At 41.5% G+C, this 18,805-nt stretch overlaps 1 protein-coding gene across 1 annotated transcript in view; it reads left to right on the top strand.

The window, feature by feature from the left end:
* Positions 1-7,903, top strand: part of dnah9 (dynein, axonemal, heavy chain 9) — a 212,060-nt gene extending 204,157 nt beyond the window's left edge. The window contains exon 69 of the mRNA XM_060939807.1: positions 7,676-7,903. Coding sequence (XP_060795790.1) covers positions 7,676-7,903 — 228 coding nt within the window. The remainder of the gene's footprint in view (positions 1-7,675) is intronic.
* Positions 7,904-18,805: the final 10,902 nt, after the last annotated feature.

The following is an 18,805-nucleotide window of genomic DNA, read 5'->3' as shown; positions in this document are numbered from 1 at the left end:
TTAATTCTGTCAAAGTAATATGTCCGCGTGGTATGATGTAAACAAACTGTAATCTGTTGGCTATGTCAAGATCATGTGCTGAAACTGTCCAATAAAAATATCGAAAGAAAACGTCAGACATCCCGGAATTTTCCGATTCATTATAAGTGATCTCATTGGCTGCCGATGTTGTCCCCCACCAGACGGACAAAGCCGACTGATTTTAATCACAAAAGTTTGACCTAGTCTATTATCATTATGGCTTCGATCAAAGATTGGTTGACTAAATGTCAACAAACCCACATGAGTGATGGCGCACAAAACCAGACAACTGTCACGACAACGAAAACTTCGTCAATTTTGATCACAGCGACTGGCTCAAAAAGCACTCACTGGACAATTTGATCCACAGCAGCATGGATGACAGCGAGATGGACTATGAGAGGGATGCCCAACATTGGGCCAAGCAAAAGCCAAGGAGAATTAATCTGCTTTAAAGGAGTAGAAAACTTAATTCATTAGTTTGGGTTTGCAGAAAGATTATGTACTTATAAACACTCTCATGAAGTGAAGTTGTCCAAATGTGTCAAATATAGCATCATTTCAAATAATAATCTGAAGCAATTTTGGCAGTGTGATGTCACTGGGATCCATTTAACAAAAGGCGGCTCCGGATTATTCTTTTGTTAAAGGCTCACAGTGACATCACACTGCCAAATATGCTTATTGTTATTATTCGAAATTATGCTACATTTGTATATGTAAATATTTAATTTATTTTAATTTATCTAGAAGTTTTCTCTATTTCTTTTCTCTGTTTATCTGTAATGATGCTGCTGGAATCTTAATTTCCCTGAGGGAACCCTCCCAAAGGGATCAATAAAGTTTTATCTAATCTAATCTAATCTAATCTAATCTAATCTAATCTAATCTAATCTAATCTAATCTATGAACAAATTCTCTTCATGAATGTGTTTATAAGTACATAATCTTTCTGCAAACTTAAATGTATGAATTAAGTTTTCTTTTCCTTTAAATATGTTTTAATCTTAATCTAGTCCATTTAATAAAGTGCCAAAATGTAAACTTTATAACATGCAGTTACCTCACTTTTCTTTTCAGTGTATCTTAGTAATACATATATTATGGTAATTGTATCAGAAACATTCTAAAATCATTAGTTATAGTAATACAGCAATTTATTTTAAGCTGGCAGTGCTTAGGTTCAGATCCCTTTGTGATCAACAGGAGGTCATGATGATCGATTCTCTTCACTGGATTGCATAAGATGGAGCAAACCACTGTTCATATTTTCATGCACATTTGTGTTACAACACTACTTGATCATAGATAATTAAGGGATCCACGTAGATTTTCAATCCATCATATACCTAAGTAATCTATAACAAAACAGTTTAACTTGCATGCTGAACTTTAAGGTGAAATTTCAAATGTGTATACGTTAATACTATTTAGGTCAGAAATCATTGAAACACTGGTAAAATCTATCCTGTAATCATGCATCTAAAACCTCTCAGAGACCTTGAAAATGCACCTGAGAGTATCTATTTTCAAAATATTTTCCGGGGGAGCATGCCCCCGGACCCCCCTAGTTTTGCTTCGCGCCTTTGGTGCTCATTTTTGCGCCATTGGTGCTCAATTGTCTGTGTATTATCAGGCCAGAATTTAGGGCTTTAATTTTTTTCTGGGGAAAACACTGCATATATATATATATATATCATCTCTAGCCGCTTTATCCTGTCCTACAGGGTCGCAGGCAAGCTGGAGCCTATCCCAGCTGACTACGGGCGAAAGGCGGGGTACACCCTGGACAAGTCGCCAGTCATCACAGGGCTGACACATAGACACAGACAACCATTCACACCTATGGTCAATTTAGAGTCACCAGTTAACCTAACCTGCATGTCTTTGGACTGTGGGGGAAACCGGAGCACCCGGAGGAAACCCACGCGGACACGGGGAGAACATGCAAACTCCGCACAGAAAGGCCCTCATCAGCCATGGGGCTCGAACCTGGACCTTCTTGCTGTGAGGCGACAGCGCTAACCACTACACCACCGTGCCGCCCGTGTGTGTGTATATATATATATATATATATATATAAAAAAATGTGTGCGTGTGTGTGTATTCAGAATTTTAAGCCTTTATTTGTCACATGTATTTCAGAGCACAGTGAAATTCTTTCTCTGCATTTAACCCATCTGGAGATATGAGCACACACACACCCAGAGTAGTGGGCAGTTGTGTTGCAGCTGTGCCCAGGGAGCAGTTGAAGGTTAGGTGCCTTGCTCAAGGGCCTTGTAGTGGGAGGGGAAAGTGCTGTTTCTGCCCAACCACACATTTTTTTTTTCCTTGGTGGTCCAGGGAATCAAACTGGCAACCGTAACCTTCTCTAACCTTTAGGCTATGGCTTCTCACTGTTCATAGAAAAAGGACATGGCATTTGGAGAGAATTTCATTGATTAGAAACTTCATAGATTAGGTTTGCTCACATACTGTATATATAAAATATTGGTGAGGAAAATGATCAGTGATTCAGTCCCAAAGTGATGTCATCAATGCTCAGAGCTTTTGATTAGTTGTTGATCCCAGAGCTTTTTCAAAGATGTTGACCTCAGGGCAAGGGTGACTTGGTAGAATCCAGACATGTTTGTTCTTCACCTTCTTTTAAATTCTGATTCCAGTCCATGTAAGAATGTGTTTATTACATCACATTCTTATGTCATTGTCTCTACACTAAACAGTGGGCAATAACATGTCATCTCATTATCTCTAGCCACTTTATCCTGTTCTACAGGGTCGCAGGCAAGCTGGAGCCTATCCCAACTGACTACGGGCGAAAGGCGGGGTACACCCTGGACAAGTCGCCAGGTCATCACAGGGCTGACACATAGTCACAGACAACCATTCACACTCACATTCACACCTACGGTCAATTTAGAGTCACCAGTTAACCTAACCTGCATGTCTTTGGACTGTGGGGGAAACCGGAGCACCCGGAGGAAACCCACGCGGACAACATGCAAACTCCACACAGAAAGACCCTCGCCGGCCACGGGGCTCGAACCCGGACCTTCTTGCTGTGAGGCGACAGCGCTAACCACTACACCACCGTGCCGCCCCGGCAATAACATGTGACCGTTATATTCTCTGTGCTATATATGAACTGACTACATTCTTACGAACATTTATTCAGGTCATTTGTGCAATTATTCGCTCAGCCATTCATGTGGCAGCAACGCAACACATGCAGTCACACAGAAACAAGAGTTTCAGTTAATATTCACATCAAACATCAGAACAGAGAAAAATGTGATCTCAGTGACTTTGACTGTGGCATGGTTGTTGCTGCCAAATGGACTGGTTTGAGTATTTCAGAAATGGCCGATCTCCTGAGATTTTCACTCACAACAGTTTCTAGAGACAGAGACAGAATGGTGTGAAAAACAAAAAACATCCAATAAGTGGCAGTTTTGTGGCCAGAAAGATGTTGTTGATGAGAGAAGTCAGAGTAGACTGACCAGACTGGGTCGAGCTAACAGGAACTTAAATAACCACTCTTTACAACCATGATGAGCAGAAAAGCATCTCAGCATGCATAACACATCAAACACTGAAGCAAATGGGCTACAGAAAAGCACATCAGGCTCCAATCCTGTCAGCCCAGAACAGGAATCTGAGGAGACAGTAGGCAAAGTAAAAATCCCAGAAGCTCAGCAGTTTCTGAAATACTCAGACCGGTCTTGCACCAACAACTACTGTACATCACTGAGATCACATTTTTCCCCTATTCTGATTGACCTGTTTGAAGCTCTTGTCCTGTATCTGCATGATTTTATGCATTGTACTGCTGCTGCATGATTAGCTGAGTGGTTAATTTCATGAATGAGAAGGGGCACTGGTGTTCCTAATAAAGTGGCTGGTGAGTGTAAACAGTCTTAAAATGGCCTACATTACACACAGTCATACTGTAAGCCAGAGATCAGCGTGTGCTAGTAGGAGGCAGAGGGAGGAGGCTGTAGCGTTAGCCTGGGCCCGTCCATCCTAAGTGTGACGCAACACGAGGGCCTGTTGCGAGCTTAGTCTGGTAAGGCAAGCTATCTCCAGCTCTTCCAAGCTCCCGACAAATCGGGAGCCAATCAACTTTGAGCATCTCCAACGGCCCTGGGTAGAGGCGTGTTCAAGGCAGTGACGTAGTAGAACTGCGACCGGAAGCCATAGATTGTTTACAGAATCTATGCCGGAAGCGCTTCATTCACTAGAAACATTACGAACATGGAGCAGCGGCAAGCCTTTGACACAGCGGTAGATGCTGTATTGAAAGCATTCAACGGGAAGTTCTCATTGAAAACGGAGCAAAGAGCAGCCCTGGAGGTATTTATCTTCTTCCTGTTACTCAAGCAGTTTCCGTCGCGTCACATACGTCAGAGGAAAGAGTGATGTGATTGGTTTAAGCTTCGTCACAGCCTTTTCTGGCTTTGACCAGTAGCAAACTGAGGCATTTCAGGGAGGCGGGTCAACCACGCCTTTGGGAAACGGTTGGGCTTAATATCTTTGCCAGACCAATGCTCGCAGAGCTTTGAAGTCGCATTAGCCAGACTACTGTAGCGTGGGTTCTTGTACTGATTTGTATTTCAATGAAAATGGTTTTTAGGTGTTAAATGCACTGGAGCACGTCATTTAAAGCCATGGCACACCATGGGTGCATCAGTAAACTGTATTTGAATGAAAAGTAAAGTAATAATTCACATCCAGAGTTGTTTTCCTGTTAAGATAACAATACAAGTGGGAGATGTTCATTTTTGATCTATAAAAAAGGGCAACATCTGCTAAGGGCTGGAAGACACAGCCATCAAGTGAACACACGCATGCATGCACACACACATACAGCTTGAGAGCCATGCATATGTCTAACATTCCTTAAAGGAGACATATAATGAAAACCACTTTTTCAGTACTTGTGCACATACATTTGGGTATCTGAGGCTACCAACCCACAGACTCTGAAATAAGACAACACCGTCTGTTTCTTTTGTTCTGCCTATTTCAGAAAACATGTGCTTCAACAAGCCATTCAGATTTGACTCCCCTTTCTATGTCACAAGCAGAGCACATTAGAATTACGCCACTCCCCCAACTGAGTATCTCCACTTACGGCTTGAGAACTGCCTTTGTGAATGAATGTTCATGAGAAAAAGTGCTATCTGATTGGTTGGTGGCAGAGGGGGGTGGGGTGAGCAGTGGCTCATGATCATTTAAAAGAACAGGCACAAAAGTCAGCCATTTTGAACAGGGCTCTTTAGACAGGGTGAGAAGGGAGCTGTGGTGCTTTATCTTTGTGGTATTTTGATCAAAGCATGTCACAGACATTTCATTAAGACCTCAGAGAACTGTGTCAACTTGTGGAAAAGAGGCATAATATGTCACCCTTAAGTTTCTCACAGGGCTCAAACCCAGAACCTTCTTGCTGTGAGGCGACAGCGCTAACCACTACACCACCGTGCCACCTTGAATGTGATATTTGTAGGTTTATAAATATTTGTCTGGTCACAGCATTAGAGTTTATGCAGTAGACCACTGGACTCTTTACAGGAGTGTGTAAGTGTGTGCTTCTTTCCCAGGCCTCTAAAGGCAGACTTTAATTACAGCATGTAAAAACTGTGCATGGATTCATTTTAATTGGTACTCCAGCTCAGCTGTTTTCCCCTATACCTTAAAACAAGTTAGACAGAGAGCCAGGTTTGCCTTTGTGCCCTGTGGGAAAACCCACTCTGCAGCTCTCCAGCTGTAAAAGCATAAATAAGCACAGATGCTTCTGAAACAGCATGACTGGAAAAATTCAAAGTTTGGGCATAATGCTAGAATTTACATGACAGACTTTTTTTTTTCCTGGAAGATTAAAATGACATTTTTGCTTTAAATTGTTGACTGTTTTGGATGTTAGATATTCTAAAAGTGCAAGTGCAGAACATATCTCCACCTCAGGCATGGAGAATGTTTGTGGAAATGTAAAAGGGGAGAACTTGGGTTGGGGCAGCATGGTGGTGTAGTGGTTAACACTGTCGCCTCACGGCAAGAAGGTTCTGGGTTTGAGCCCAGTGGCTGATGGGGGCCTTTCTGTGTGGAGTTTGCATGTTCTCCCTGTGTCTGCATGGGTTTCCTCCGGGTGCTCCGGTTTCCCCCACAGTCCAAAGACATGCGGGTTAGGCTAATTGGTGGCTCTAAATTGACCGTAGGTGTGAATGTGAGTGTGAATGGTTATTTGTCTCTATGTGTCAGCCCTGTGATGACCTGGCGACTTGTCCAGAGTGTATCACGCCTCTCACCCATAGTCCGCTGGGATAGGTTCCAGCTTGCCTGCACAAGATAAGTGGTTACAGATAATGGATGGATGGATGGATGGATGGATAACTTGGGCTGCTCTTTTTTCTTTTTTTTCTTTTTTTGCACTAGACAGCCAGGTTCTCACTGAAGAGTCTCAAGTGGGAGTTGTTGAATAGTAAGGTGAAGACGGAGAGGTGGTGGGTGAGGAAAGCCATTCTCATAGAGAGAGAGAGATGGAAAGAAAATTAACTGGGAAGTAGGTGGAGCTTCATGCATGGTCTTTCTTCAGTTATTTCATAACTCTATATTCTGCATTTGATCTGTGGTTTTAATAGCTGTGAGTGGGCCATCAGGTAAAAAGGCAGCTTTCAGTGCAGAGGTTATTTAGCACAAAGCAACCGACCATGCATGTCTCAGAAATGTGAAGAAATTTGAATTATGTGACTGTCTTAGAGGGAAAATTAAAGCCTAAGTCTCAAGTTGTGTGACTTTGAATTCATGCAGAAAGATGTTGTAATTTGTTTGTGATACTGAAGCACTAATTAAAGGGGAATTCATGAACTGGGCCTCACTATCAACACTTTGTCTTTTTTAAAACTGAAAGAAGTCCAGGGCGGCACGGTGGTGTAGTGGTTAGCGCTGTCGCCTCACAGCAAGAAGGTCCTGGGTTCGAGCCCCGGGGCTGGCAAGGGCCTTTCTGTGCGGAGTTTGCATGTTCTCCCCGTGTCTGCGTGGGTTTCCTCCTGGTGCTCCGGTTTCCCCCAAAGACATGCGGGTTAGGTTAACTGGTGACTCTAAATTGACCGTAGGTGTGAGTGTGAATGGTTGTCTGTGTCTATGTGTCAGCCCTGTGATGACCTGGTGATTTGTCCAGGGTGTACTCCGCCTTTCGCCCATAGTCAGCTGGGATAGGCTCCAGCTTGCCTGCGACCCTGTAGAAGGATAAAGCGGCTAGAGATGATGAGAAAGAAGTCTAGCTTTTTGCCTGTTATTCATGATCCGCAAGATTTATGCAGTAGAAAATAAACCCATTTCCTTCTTACAGTGTCTGTAGAGCGTAATGTGAAAAGCAAGCCCTTTTCAAATTCAAACCCATTTACTTTCTCTTGTTCAAAGGGACCTTGGGATTAATACTGAAATTTTACAGAAATAAAGAAAAAACTTTTTACCAAGATTAATTGGATGTACTTTTTTGGAAGGGACTTGTCAGGAATTAATTTCATTTCAGTAGATTTGCAAAGTCAGATGACTCAGCATGTTTGTTTGGAACAATTCCAGCGAGATAACATTCACTAATGTCACATGATAAACATTTCACAGCAGAATGTTTTGTGTGCATCATGTCTTGTAGGCTGGTGTGATTGTCGACGCCCGTCTGAAAGAACTCACCCCAGCTATGCCAGTCATCTTCATCAAGGCCGTCCCTGTAGACAAGCAAGAGACACGTAACGTCTACCAGTGTCCCGTCTACAAGACCAAACAGAGAGGGCCTACCTATGTGTGGACATTTAACCTGAAAACCAAAGAGAATCCATCCAAATGGGCCTTAGCAGGAGTAGCACTGCTTCTGCAGATATAGAGCAAAACCAAACATGTATAGTTAATCTTAGCAATAACAGGAAACTTTGCCACTATAATTAACTGCATATATGTGCTTTTACCAGAAGTATAGTATGGTACATTCTGAGAGGGTTTTTGTTTTTTTGGGTGGGGGGGTCTGGGGCAGTAGTTCCAAAAGTGCTTTTCTATAGCTTGATGCCAAATACTTAAAATGTTTAGAAACTGATTTCATGACTAGCTTCTGGTTATTAAATATCAACTTGTATACCATGGCATTATCAAATGCTCAATTCTGATTACCTAGTCCAAAAGTGTGGATTAATTTTCTATAACAGCGCAGCTTGGGCAATATTCCAGCTGTGTGGTTTATATTAATGCACTCATTCAAATGTTATTGTTCATAGAGTAACAACTTGTTCACACAGACTTGTATGGCAGTCATGCCACGTACACAGATTTTTGAAAAAATGTGTCTGACGTGATGATTATTTAGCATTTTTTGGAAAGAGTCTTCAATGGCAGCACTTTCTAAACCTCAGAGGTAAAAGCTGTAAATTAAATTTTTCGAACACAGTGAAGTCTTCAGGACAGAGGAAGAGTTAAGATGCACTGTTTTGTCTTATTCAGAGAGAGAAAAAAAAGAGAGGCTGGAAAGAGAATAACGTAAATGATAAAAGTGATGAAAGGAAATTGTCCTGCAGATGTTCCTCAACAATAAACATACCTACAGTAGATAAGGATAAAATGTAGTCATTGTTTATTAAATAAATTTGTTAGTGTTTGTAAATTGCTGTGGGAAACGACGAATAAAACATTTCAGTACATGCTGTTATAGGAAGATAATCAACTTTGGGGTGGGAACATTGGGATTCTTCATTTTCCTATAACAGCATTCCCACTTGTGGTTTTCTCCCTTCCTGAAAATCATTCTATAGCATCTTCACAAACCTCGCATTCCTTTGTTCTGTTCATAGAACCCCACGTTTTATATTGAAGTCATTTGTCTGTTCACTCTCTATGAGTCTTTATCCTCGGAGTCTTTCTGCTCGGACTTGCAATATCAGATATACCACTGAGCTAAAACCCTAACGGTCCCTCTTAACTCCACATTCACACAGAGCTGCTGCTTCAGATCCTACCATGTCCTGAGATGGGGAAAACTAGAAACTGCTCCCCTGAAGATATTGCAAACCTTGCACAGTATTTTTCGTCTTGCACAGCGATGGGCCTTGAGGGAACTTTATATCTGTTATTGAGAAAACCTAACAGCACATTCAGACACTGAGGTGTGATACAGAGCCCTGCAGAAAGGGAATACAAGAGATGCAATAAATATAGCTGGAATCCAATTATAATGATCTAGCAAAAGTAGTTTTAGATAACATAAAGAATTTTCTCCTTCTGTATCTTCAAAATCCTGTGACAAGAAGTTTAGTTCACTATTCTCTGCGCATGCTGCTTTTATTAAAAAATTCCTTTTGGACACCGAGGCTAGGTTTAAGATTAGATTTAGCGTAGAAGCAGAATTAATTAGCTGCATTAATAAATATGTCAACTGAGAATCCTCACAAGAATAGTAAGATGAAGATGTTTGTGGGTGTGTTTATGCACTTGCTGTATTGCTACAGTAAATCTGCTAATAACTCCTAAAAAGAGGCTTTCCTTTCAGCATTATTAATCTCTTCGATAAACCATTACTTTAAAAAAAAAAGCTAACAATATTGTAATGTAATCCTGTTTGCTTATTAAATTGGACTACGTTGATTTTTTTTTTCACTGCTAGATGGAATGAATTATTGAATCAAAAATGTTTTAATAAGAACCTAGCAATATGCAAAAGTGCATTGAAGTTCATGCTTTGCCACCAAAATTCTTCCACAATTGATGTTGCACTGGCATGCTGGCATCTGGCCATGATTAAATGTAGGGTGCATTGATTAAGACAATTAATCAGATAATGAATGCAGATTATAAAGCATTAGGAATGGTCAGACCAAGGGCAGAGAGAGAGAGAATTCCACTGTTTGTACTGCAGAGTAATTCTACAAATGCAGAAAATTTCATGCCGAAAAGAAAGAATAAAATTCTCGTTTTCCTTCAAACAATTTTGCTCCATTGCAATAAAGGATTTTCTTGTCTATAAAAAATTTGCAATAAATTGTGATTAAAGTTAATTAACTGTATATATATATATATATATAGTGCCCTCCACAATTATTGGCACCCCTCGTTAAGATATGTTCTTAGGCTTCTAATAAATTCTTTTTTTTTTTAAATAATATAGGACAACAATGCAAAAAAAGAGAAAAATCCAACCTTTAATTCAAGTGCATTTATTTAGTGGGAAAAAAAAGTCCCACATTAAGAAATAATTCTTTTACATGAAATCATGTGTGCCAAAATTATTGGCACCCCTGATGTTAATACTTTGTACAACTCCCTTTTGCCAACAAGACAGCACTTAATATTCTCCTATAACATTTCACAAGATGGGAGAATACAGAGAGAGGGATATTCAACCATTCCTCTTTGCACAATCTCTCTAAATCATCCAGGGTCCTGGGTCCTCTCCTATGCACTCTCCTCTTCAGCTCACCCCACAGGTTTTCAACTAGGGTCTGGGGGCTGAGATGGCCATGGGAGGAGCTTGATTTTGTGTCTGGTGAACCATTTTTGTGTAGATTTGGCCGTGTGTTTAGGGTCATTATCTTGCTGAAAGACCCAGTGACGATCCATCTTCAGCTTTTGGGCAAAGGCCACCAGATTTTGATTTAAAATGTCCTGGTATTTCAAAGAGTTCATGATGTCATGCACCCTAACAAGGTTCCTGGGACCTTTGGAAGAGAAACAGGCCCACAGCATCACCGATCCTCCCCCATACTTCACAGTGGGCATGAGGTGCTTTTCCGCATACTCATCTTTTGTGATGTATTAGAGTGTTTGTTGCCACAAAGCTCTATCTTGGTCTCATCTGACCAAAGCACATGGTCCCAGTTGAAGTCCCAGTACTGCTTAGCGAACTCCAGACATTTACGTTTATCCTTGTAAGTGAGAAAAGGCTTTTTCCGTGCATGCCTCCCAAACAGCTTGTTGGCATGTAGATGGCGCCTGATGGTTGTTATGGAGACTTTGTGACCCCAAGATGCTACTCTTTGATGTGATTCTCTAACAGTGAGCTTTGGAGAACTTTTTACTTCTCTTACCATCCTCCTCACTGTGCGTGGTGGCAAGACAAACTTACATCCTCATCCAGGCTTGTTTGCCACTGTTCCAGTTGTTTTAAACTTCTTGATGATTCCTCTGACTGTAGATATGGGCAGGTGTAGGCGAGTGGCTATTTTCTTGTAGCCATTGCCTGACTTATGAAGGTCGACACACATCTGTCTTACTTGAATGGTGTGTTCTCTTGTCTTTCCCATGTTGAAGAGTGGATAAGAGAAATAGGCCTCTGTGTCACATCATATTTATACCCCAGGGAAACAGGATGTGATGAATTACTAATTAAAAGGTTCCTAGATACTCTGATCAACTTAATAAACTACAGTAGAAATGACAGAAATGTTTCAATTACATTTATTTTCTAGGAATTGTTATGGGTGCCAATAATTGTGGAACAGGTGATTTTATGAAAAATAATTATTTCTTAGTCAGGGATTTATTTATTTATTTTTAATTCACTTGAGTTAAGGGTTACATTTTTCTACAATTTTTAGTGTGAGATTATGCTTCTGCAATCTCATACACATTAGACAAGACAGAAGCCTTAGTATCGAGGTCTACCAGAAACCCACACACACAGACCAGTACCTACTTTTCAACTGCATTCCCACCACAGAAGCAGTCAAATCTGTAAGAAAACAACTCCTTCAGGATAGCTCCTTACTGGATAGAACGAAATTCACCACGGATCAGATTTGCACCCTGCTTGACCTCTGCCTGACTACCACTTATTTCCAGTTTAATGAAAGTTTCTACAGACAGAAGCATGGATGTGCTATGGGATCACTAGTGTCCCCTATTGTGGCCAATTTATACATGGAGGAAGTGGAACATATAGCTTTGACCACTTTTGCAGGAGTTGCTCCCAGCCATTGGTTTAGATACGTGGATGATACCTGGGTTAAAATCAAAATCCAGGAGGTAGAAGCTTTCTTGAAACACATCAATGCAGTAGATAACAACATCAACTTCACTCGGGAGGATGTCAGTGGGAATAATCTAGCTTTCTTGGATTGTGATGTACACATTAGACAAGATAGAAGCCTTAGTATCGAGGTCTACCGGAAACCCACACACACAGACCAGTACCTACTTTTCGACTCTCACCACCCACTGGAACATAAATTGGGGGTCATTAGGACCTTGCAACACAGGGCTCAGAACATTCCTACAACATTAGAGGGAAAAGAGAAGGAGCAGAATCATATCAAGAAAGCACTTCAGAATTGCAGTTATCCCAACTGGGCTTTCCTAAAGAGCATAAAAAGGAACATAACTGACAAGGATGATAACAGGAACAAATGCAAGAACATTGTCATTCCCTACATTTCTGGTCTATCTGAGAAACTCAGGAGGATCTTCTACAAACACAACATTCCAGTACATTTCAGACCCAATAACACCCTGAAGCAGAAACTGGTCCACCCTAAGGACAGAATACCCAGACACAAACAGGACAACGTAGTGTATGCAATTCAGTGTAGTGAGGATTGCACGGATTCGTATATTGGGGAGACGAAACAACCGCTATACAGGCGCTTGGCCCAACACAGGAGAGCCAGCTCCTCAGGCCAGGACTCAGCTGTCTACATTCATCTTAACAACAAAGGACACTCATTTCAGGATTGTAACATATGCATTTTAGCCAGAGAAGATCGTTGGTATGAGCGAGGAGTTAAAGAAGCCATTTTTGTCAACCGGGAACGGCCATCACTGAACAGAGGTGGGGGTCTAAGACATTATTTGTCAACCATCTACAAGGCGGTCTTGGACACTCTTCCCAGACGGCTGGGTGTACACCAGGACCCAGCTGTTTTCGGTGACTCACAGGAAGACAGAGAGAGTCAGATTGCCATTGATCATCCTAATGACTCGCCGTTCACACCCAGCCTCCAGTGACCCACATTAGAGCCCTGCACTCCCACAGGAATCACTGCAAAGCAATGTGGCACAGGACAAATTTTGAAAGCTCATTGCAAGTACAAACAGTGACAAGCTGCAGTCCCACTAGGTAAAATTTATAAATTATTAATTTGTGTCTATCATATATAATTTGTGCTGGATATTTTATTTGGCATTAATAAAAGCATTTTAAGATACCTAAATTTACAAAGAGAGTCAGATTGAGTGAGAAATAGCATCTTAAATTTGCCATTGATCACTCTAATGACGCACAGCTCACACCCAGCTAGCAAGAGAACCATGAGTGAAGTTATTTACTGCTTGAGTTAGTCTACAACTTTAATCAGAGAGACAGATTACACAGTGATGGTAGGCTTGACTCAATGCTATCCCAGAAATCCTTCCTGTAATATGTAAATTTGGCTGTCCAATCAGAGGCGGCCAAATTTGCATATTACAGGAAGGATTTCTGGGATAGCATTGAGTCAAGCCTACCATCACTGTGTAATCTGTCTCTCTGATTAAAGTTGTAGACTAACTCCAGCAGTAAAGCAATTCACTTCTCTTACTAGCTCTGCTTTGCAATAAAAAAATAATAATAATAATCACCACCATTGGTACAAAGCAAGCCTGTTCACTTTTTATGCTAACCAGAGAATTACAATGGTTTCTCATGTGATAAAAATGTGTGATTAATTATTTTAATTGTTTGATGGCACCAGGGACGTCACTAGGTTTGAGAGTCAGGGGTAGCTTAGCATCCAGAGGAGAAAAGGCATTGTGCGCGCGCAGCGCACGCCGAACATTTTTCAGAGCACCTACTAAGGCTGTCAATCAATTCATTATTTCAAGAGCATCACACCTTGGGGACACACTTCCCACCATTTCTATTCTATTTTAAAATTGCTTTCATCATTTAATTGCTTGCTGAAGCAACTTCACCAGCTAAACTACAAAAATGTGAAAAAAAACAACGGTAGGTGTCATGCATTCCTGCGCAAACTGAAGAGGGCAAGTGCTTCACAAATCATCATGTAAACATTCTACAGAAGACTCAATATAGCCTAGGTAAAGTTAAGCAAATGCAAACCACTGACATCAAATTACAATCTCACCGTGTGTGTCTGCAAATGAAAGCATAGAATTCTGACGCTCTGCAAACCCAACTCAATGGAAGCCCGCACCGCGCCTGCTGCAGAATGCCCGCGTAGTTTTTTAAGTCCTACTAGCCTACCACTCGACGTGACGCTTGACACAGAGCCAATGAGGAGGAATCATAACGATATTAATAATATTGCATTAAACAATAAATAAGCAAGCAGAAACTGTTGTTCGGATTAACTTGCGTTCTTGATGGCTCATGTTCAGTGCTTTACTGCCTTTGTTTTTTTTGGGAAAAAAAATAAAAATATAAATAATTTAAAAAAGGGCAAAAAATATAGGGTGGCTTTGCCATAAGATAGGGTGGCTGGAGCTACCCTAAAATGGGTCTGGCGACGTCTATGGATGGCACTAATTATTATTAGAGACACTACATGCTGAATTCAGAAACAAGGTAAGTAATAACGTGAGCTGTAGATATTTATGCTCAATTCCGCTCAAAGTAGGGGGCGGGGCACCATCACGCTGTGTCAAGACAAGAACTTTTTTGAGAAATAACGCGAACGTCTGCATTATGCGGGCTGGCATGCGGGACAAAATATGGCAGGCGCGGGTGGGAGCGGGACTGAAAATCATAATTTTTTTGTGGGCGTGGGCGGGAGCGGGACTGAAAATCATAATTCTTTGCGGGCGGGAGTGGGACTGCACAATGCGGGCGCGGGCAGGGGCGGGAGCGGGACTGAAAAATCCGACCCGCGCAGACCTCTAACCCACACCAACATGATGCCTCAATGACACCTTAGATGAGCTGGTCATCAGAATTCTGATTCTGATTCTGATCCAGGAGAGGATAATTAGCTGATACTCCCTATTACTCAGACAGAACTGAGGAAGCCTTTTGGACGAGAGGTGAAACGTTTTCAAGAATCTTCAAGCAAGTCCGGTTGCCCATTTCTACCACCCACAGTTTGCAATCTCATCTCATCTCATTATCTCTAGCTGCTTAATCCTTCTACAGGGTCGCAGGCAAGCTGGAGCCTATCCCAGCTGACTACGGGCGAAAGGCGGGGTACACCCTGGACAAGTCACCAGGTCATCACAGGGCTGACACATAGACACAGACAACCATTCACACTCACATTCACACCTACGGTCAATTTAGAGTCACCAGTTAACCTAACCTGCATGTCTTTGGACTGTGGGGGAAACCGGAGCACCCGGAGGAAACCCACGTGGACACGGGGAGAACATGCAAACTCCACACAGAAAGGCCCTCGCCGGCCACGGGGATCGAACCCGGACCTTCTTGCTGTGAGGCAACAGCGCTAACCACTACACCACCGTGCCACCCATGCTTCTGCAATAAAAATTGAATTTATTTTAAGGCTTTTAACACATCTTAACCAGGGGTGCCAATAATTGTGGAGGGTGCTGTGTGTGTGTATATATATATATATATATATATATATATAATTCTCTGTCGAGCTACATGTCACTCTTGAGATACCAGTGATCCTCAGTCCTTCTGCTCTATGAACCTGTCTGATCCATCTTGATGCCCTAAAGATCACCATGACATTACTGTGGATGGTACCATATAGAAGCCATAAGTATTGCTGTGGACGTTCTTTCTTGGATAGCCTTAGGACTGCAACTGCTAAGAACAGTTTGCATCGTTGAACAGTTAATAACATCACTTTGACACAAAACTATAATGAATTCAGAAACAACTCTAATGCTCATACTCATAAGCTGCTCATAAGCTCACAAGTTCCTGTTAATACAATTAACACTTTTTGGCTATATAGTATACAGTTATAGAAGATATCACACTTACTGGTGTCACCCAGATGAGGATGGGTTACATTTTGCATCTGGTTCCTCTCAAGGTTTCTTCTGCATGTCGTCTCAGGGAGTTTTTCCTTGCCACTGTTGCCTCTGGCTCACTCATGAGAGAGTAGTTTATCAATTTAAAATTTATATCCAGAATTTATACATTTCTGTAAAGCAACTTTGTGACCATGTCCATTGTTAAAAGTGCTTTACAAATAAAATTGAATTGAATTATTTAGTGTAGTACATGTTAGCAGATGAATGAACATTAACTGAAACCTTCTGAAGGAACCTTCTGGCCTTTCTGTAGTGAATGCTTTCTCCTAAACATAGCTGATATTAATGTAGCATGTATTTAAACTTTTTTTTAAGTCAAATTATTTCAGAATTTGACACCTGGACTGAACTATCCTGATTATTGCTATAAATATAACAAAACATCTGTGAGATCTAAAAAGTAAGACATCATGAGCTTTATTTTATCTCAACATCTGTGAGCTAACAGTAATTGCTTTGCTTTTGATCACCAGTCATTTGCACAGTAAAAGATTAAATTATCACCTGCTACTCTATAAACTTTGATTAAATTTATCAATTTGTTCATCCATAAATCTGAAATATAAACATATTCAGCTAGTTATTCTACAGCCAACCTTGACCTCAAGCTTTGCTGATAATTTAGAGCCTTTTTATATTTTACAACATGATGCCATAAAAAGATGAGACGGGGAAGATGATAGTCGGAGAGAAATGAAACGGAAGGAATCTCTCATTGCCATGGCTTTGAGGTGAATACAGTCGAGCTGAAAGGAAAGCCCATCTGCCATCTCATTCCCTGCTCTAATTTTTTTCTGTAACCTGAAGAAATGCTTTACACCTCCACCAGGACCAAGCTGGCATTTTAGAGCTAACAGATGAATGTTGTATTTAATATTTTATGGTCAAACTAGGACCAACATTCATTCACTTGCAGTAACCACTCCATCCTGGTCAGGGTTGCAGTGGATCCAGAGCCCATCCCCGGAAAACTGGGCGCAAAGTGACTCTGGTTGGGATGGCAGTTCATGCACACAAATTTGCATATTTATTCATACCTGGGGGAATTTAGAGTCACCATTCTGCACTGTATGTACAAAAATATGTGGACACTTGACCACCACACCCATGTGGACCTTCCCCAAACTGTTGCCACAACATCAGAAGCAAGAAATTGTATAGATTGTCTTTGTATACTATAGCATTACAATTTCCTTTTACTGTTCCAGCATGACAGTGCCTCCGTGCACAAAGCAAGCTCCATGAAAACAGGGTTTGACAAGTGTGGAGTGGAAAAATATTAAGTGGCCTGTACAGAGCTGTGACCTGAACACCTTTGGGATGAACTAGAATGCCAACTGCGCCCCAGGTCTGACATCAGTGCCCGATCTCAATAATCGTATTATAACTGAATGAGCATGAGTCCCCATAGCCGTGCTCCGAAATCTGGTTTAAAGCCTTCTCAGAAGAGTGGAGCTTATTATAACAGCAATGGGCCTAAACCTGGAATGGAATGTTCAAAATGCAAATGTAGGTGTGAAGTGTCCACAAACTTTTGGCCATATAGTGGGCCTACAGCAGGTCTTTAGAAGGTGGGAAGAAACTGGAAAACCCACATGGAAACTGAACACAGAGAGTAACCCAAGTTTAGGTTCGAACTGGGAACCCTGGAGCTATGAGTCAGTAATGTGTTGCACCACTGCACCACACAAAAGCAACATCAAGCTAGCTGGTAGAAAAAGATTGTTCAATGTGATGCTTTGTCCTTCATCTTTTAATGGTTTGGGGAAACTAATTTTTTCAGTATGTCTAAAAATACATGCATTCATGTTTAAATAAATTCCTTTTGGAAAGCAGCTCCAGTTAAGGAACAGCAAGATACAGTCTTGGTCTTGTTACAAAGTTGTATTAAAAAATTAATATAAAAAAGGGGGCGGCACAGTGGTGTAGTGGTTAGCGCTGTCGCCTCACGGCAAGAAGGTCCAGGTTCGAGCCCCGTGGCCAGCGAGGGCCTTTCTGTGCGGAGTTTGCATGTTCTCCCCGTGTCCGTGTGGGTTTCCTCCGGGTGCTCCGGTTTCCCCCACAGTCCAAAGACATGCAGGTTAGGTAAACTGGTGACTCTAATTTGACAGTAGGTGTGAATGTGAGTGTGAATGGTTGTCTGTGTCTATGTGTCAGCCCTGTGATGACCTGGCGACTTGTCCAGGGTGTACCCCGCCTTTCGCCTGTAGTCAGCTGGGATAGGCTCCAGCTTGCCTGCGACCCTGTAGAACAGGATAAAGCGGCTAGAGATAATGAGATGAGATATAAAAAAGGCTCTAATTCATGCTTTTCTTTATGATTTTGTCCGTCATACAGTGTTAAGTAATTTACCAAATATTTCTGTAGAAATTCAGCTCCTCTCAACTAGCTATTCTCAAGCTGACTCACGTTTTAGTTGCACTCCTTCATCACTTACTATAGTGGCATTTAGTTTATGCACCATGACTGTCATTCAAGTTTTTTAAAAGGCCACATACAGGCTGACAATTAATTTTTCATACTGCATGGGGCATGTTTGCGCTGCAGGGAATATGCACTGGGGGAGAAGTGTCAGTCCTTGTAGAGAAAGGTATCCAAGCTTGTGGCTCAGAATGAGAAAGAAGGTGGCTTTAATCATTTTCTGTGGGAAATGGTCGTTGCTAGGTTACAGGTCAGTGTTGAGAAATAGCTAATGCAAAAAGCCAGTGAGAGCACACTATATGTAACTATGGCTATGCTCCTACATATCGGTGTTTGAACTAGAAAGCTTATATAATGTATCGATTCCCAGACCTCAAAGCTAACGTGT

Source organism: Neoarius graeffei, chromosome 14 (assembly GCF_027579695.1).
Source record: "Neoarius graeffei isolate fNeoGra1 chromosome 14, fNeoGra1.pri, whole genome shotgun sequence".
Classification (NCBI taxonomy): domain Eukaryota; kingdom Metazoa; phylum Chordata; class Actinopteri; order Siluriformes; family Ariidae; genus Neoarius; species Neoarius graeffei.
This window is presented reverse-complemented; position numbering and strand designations above follow the sequence as displayed.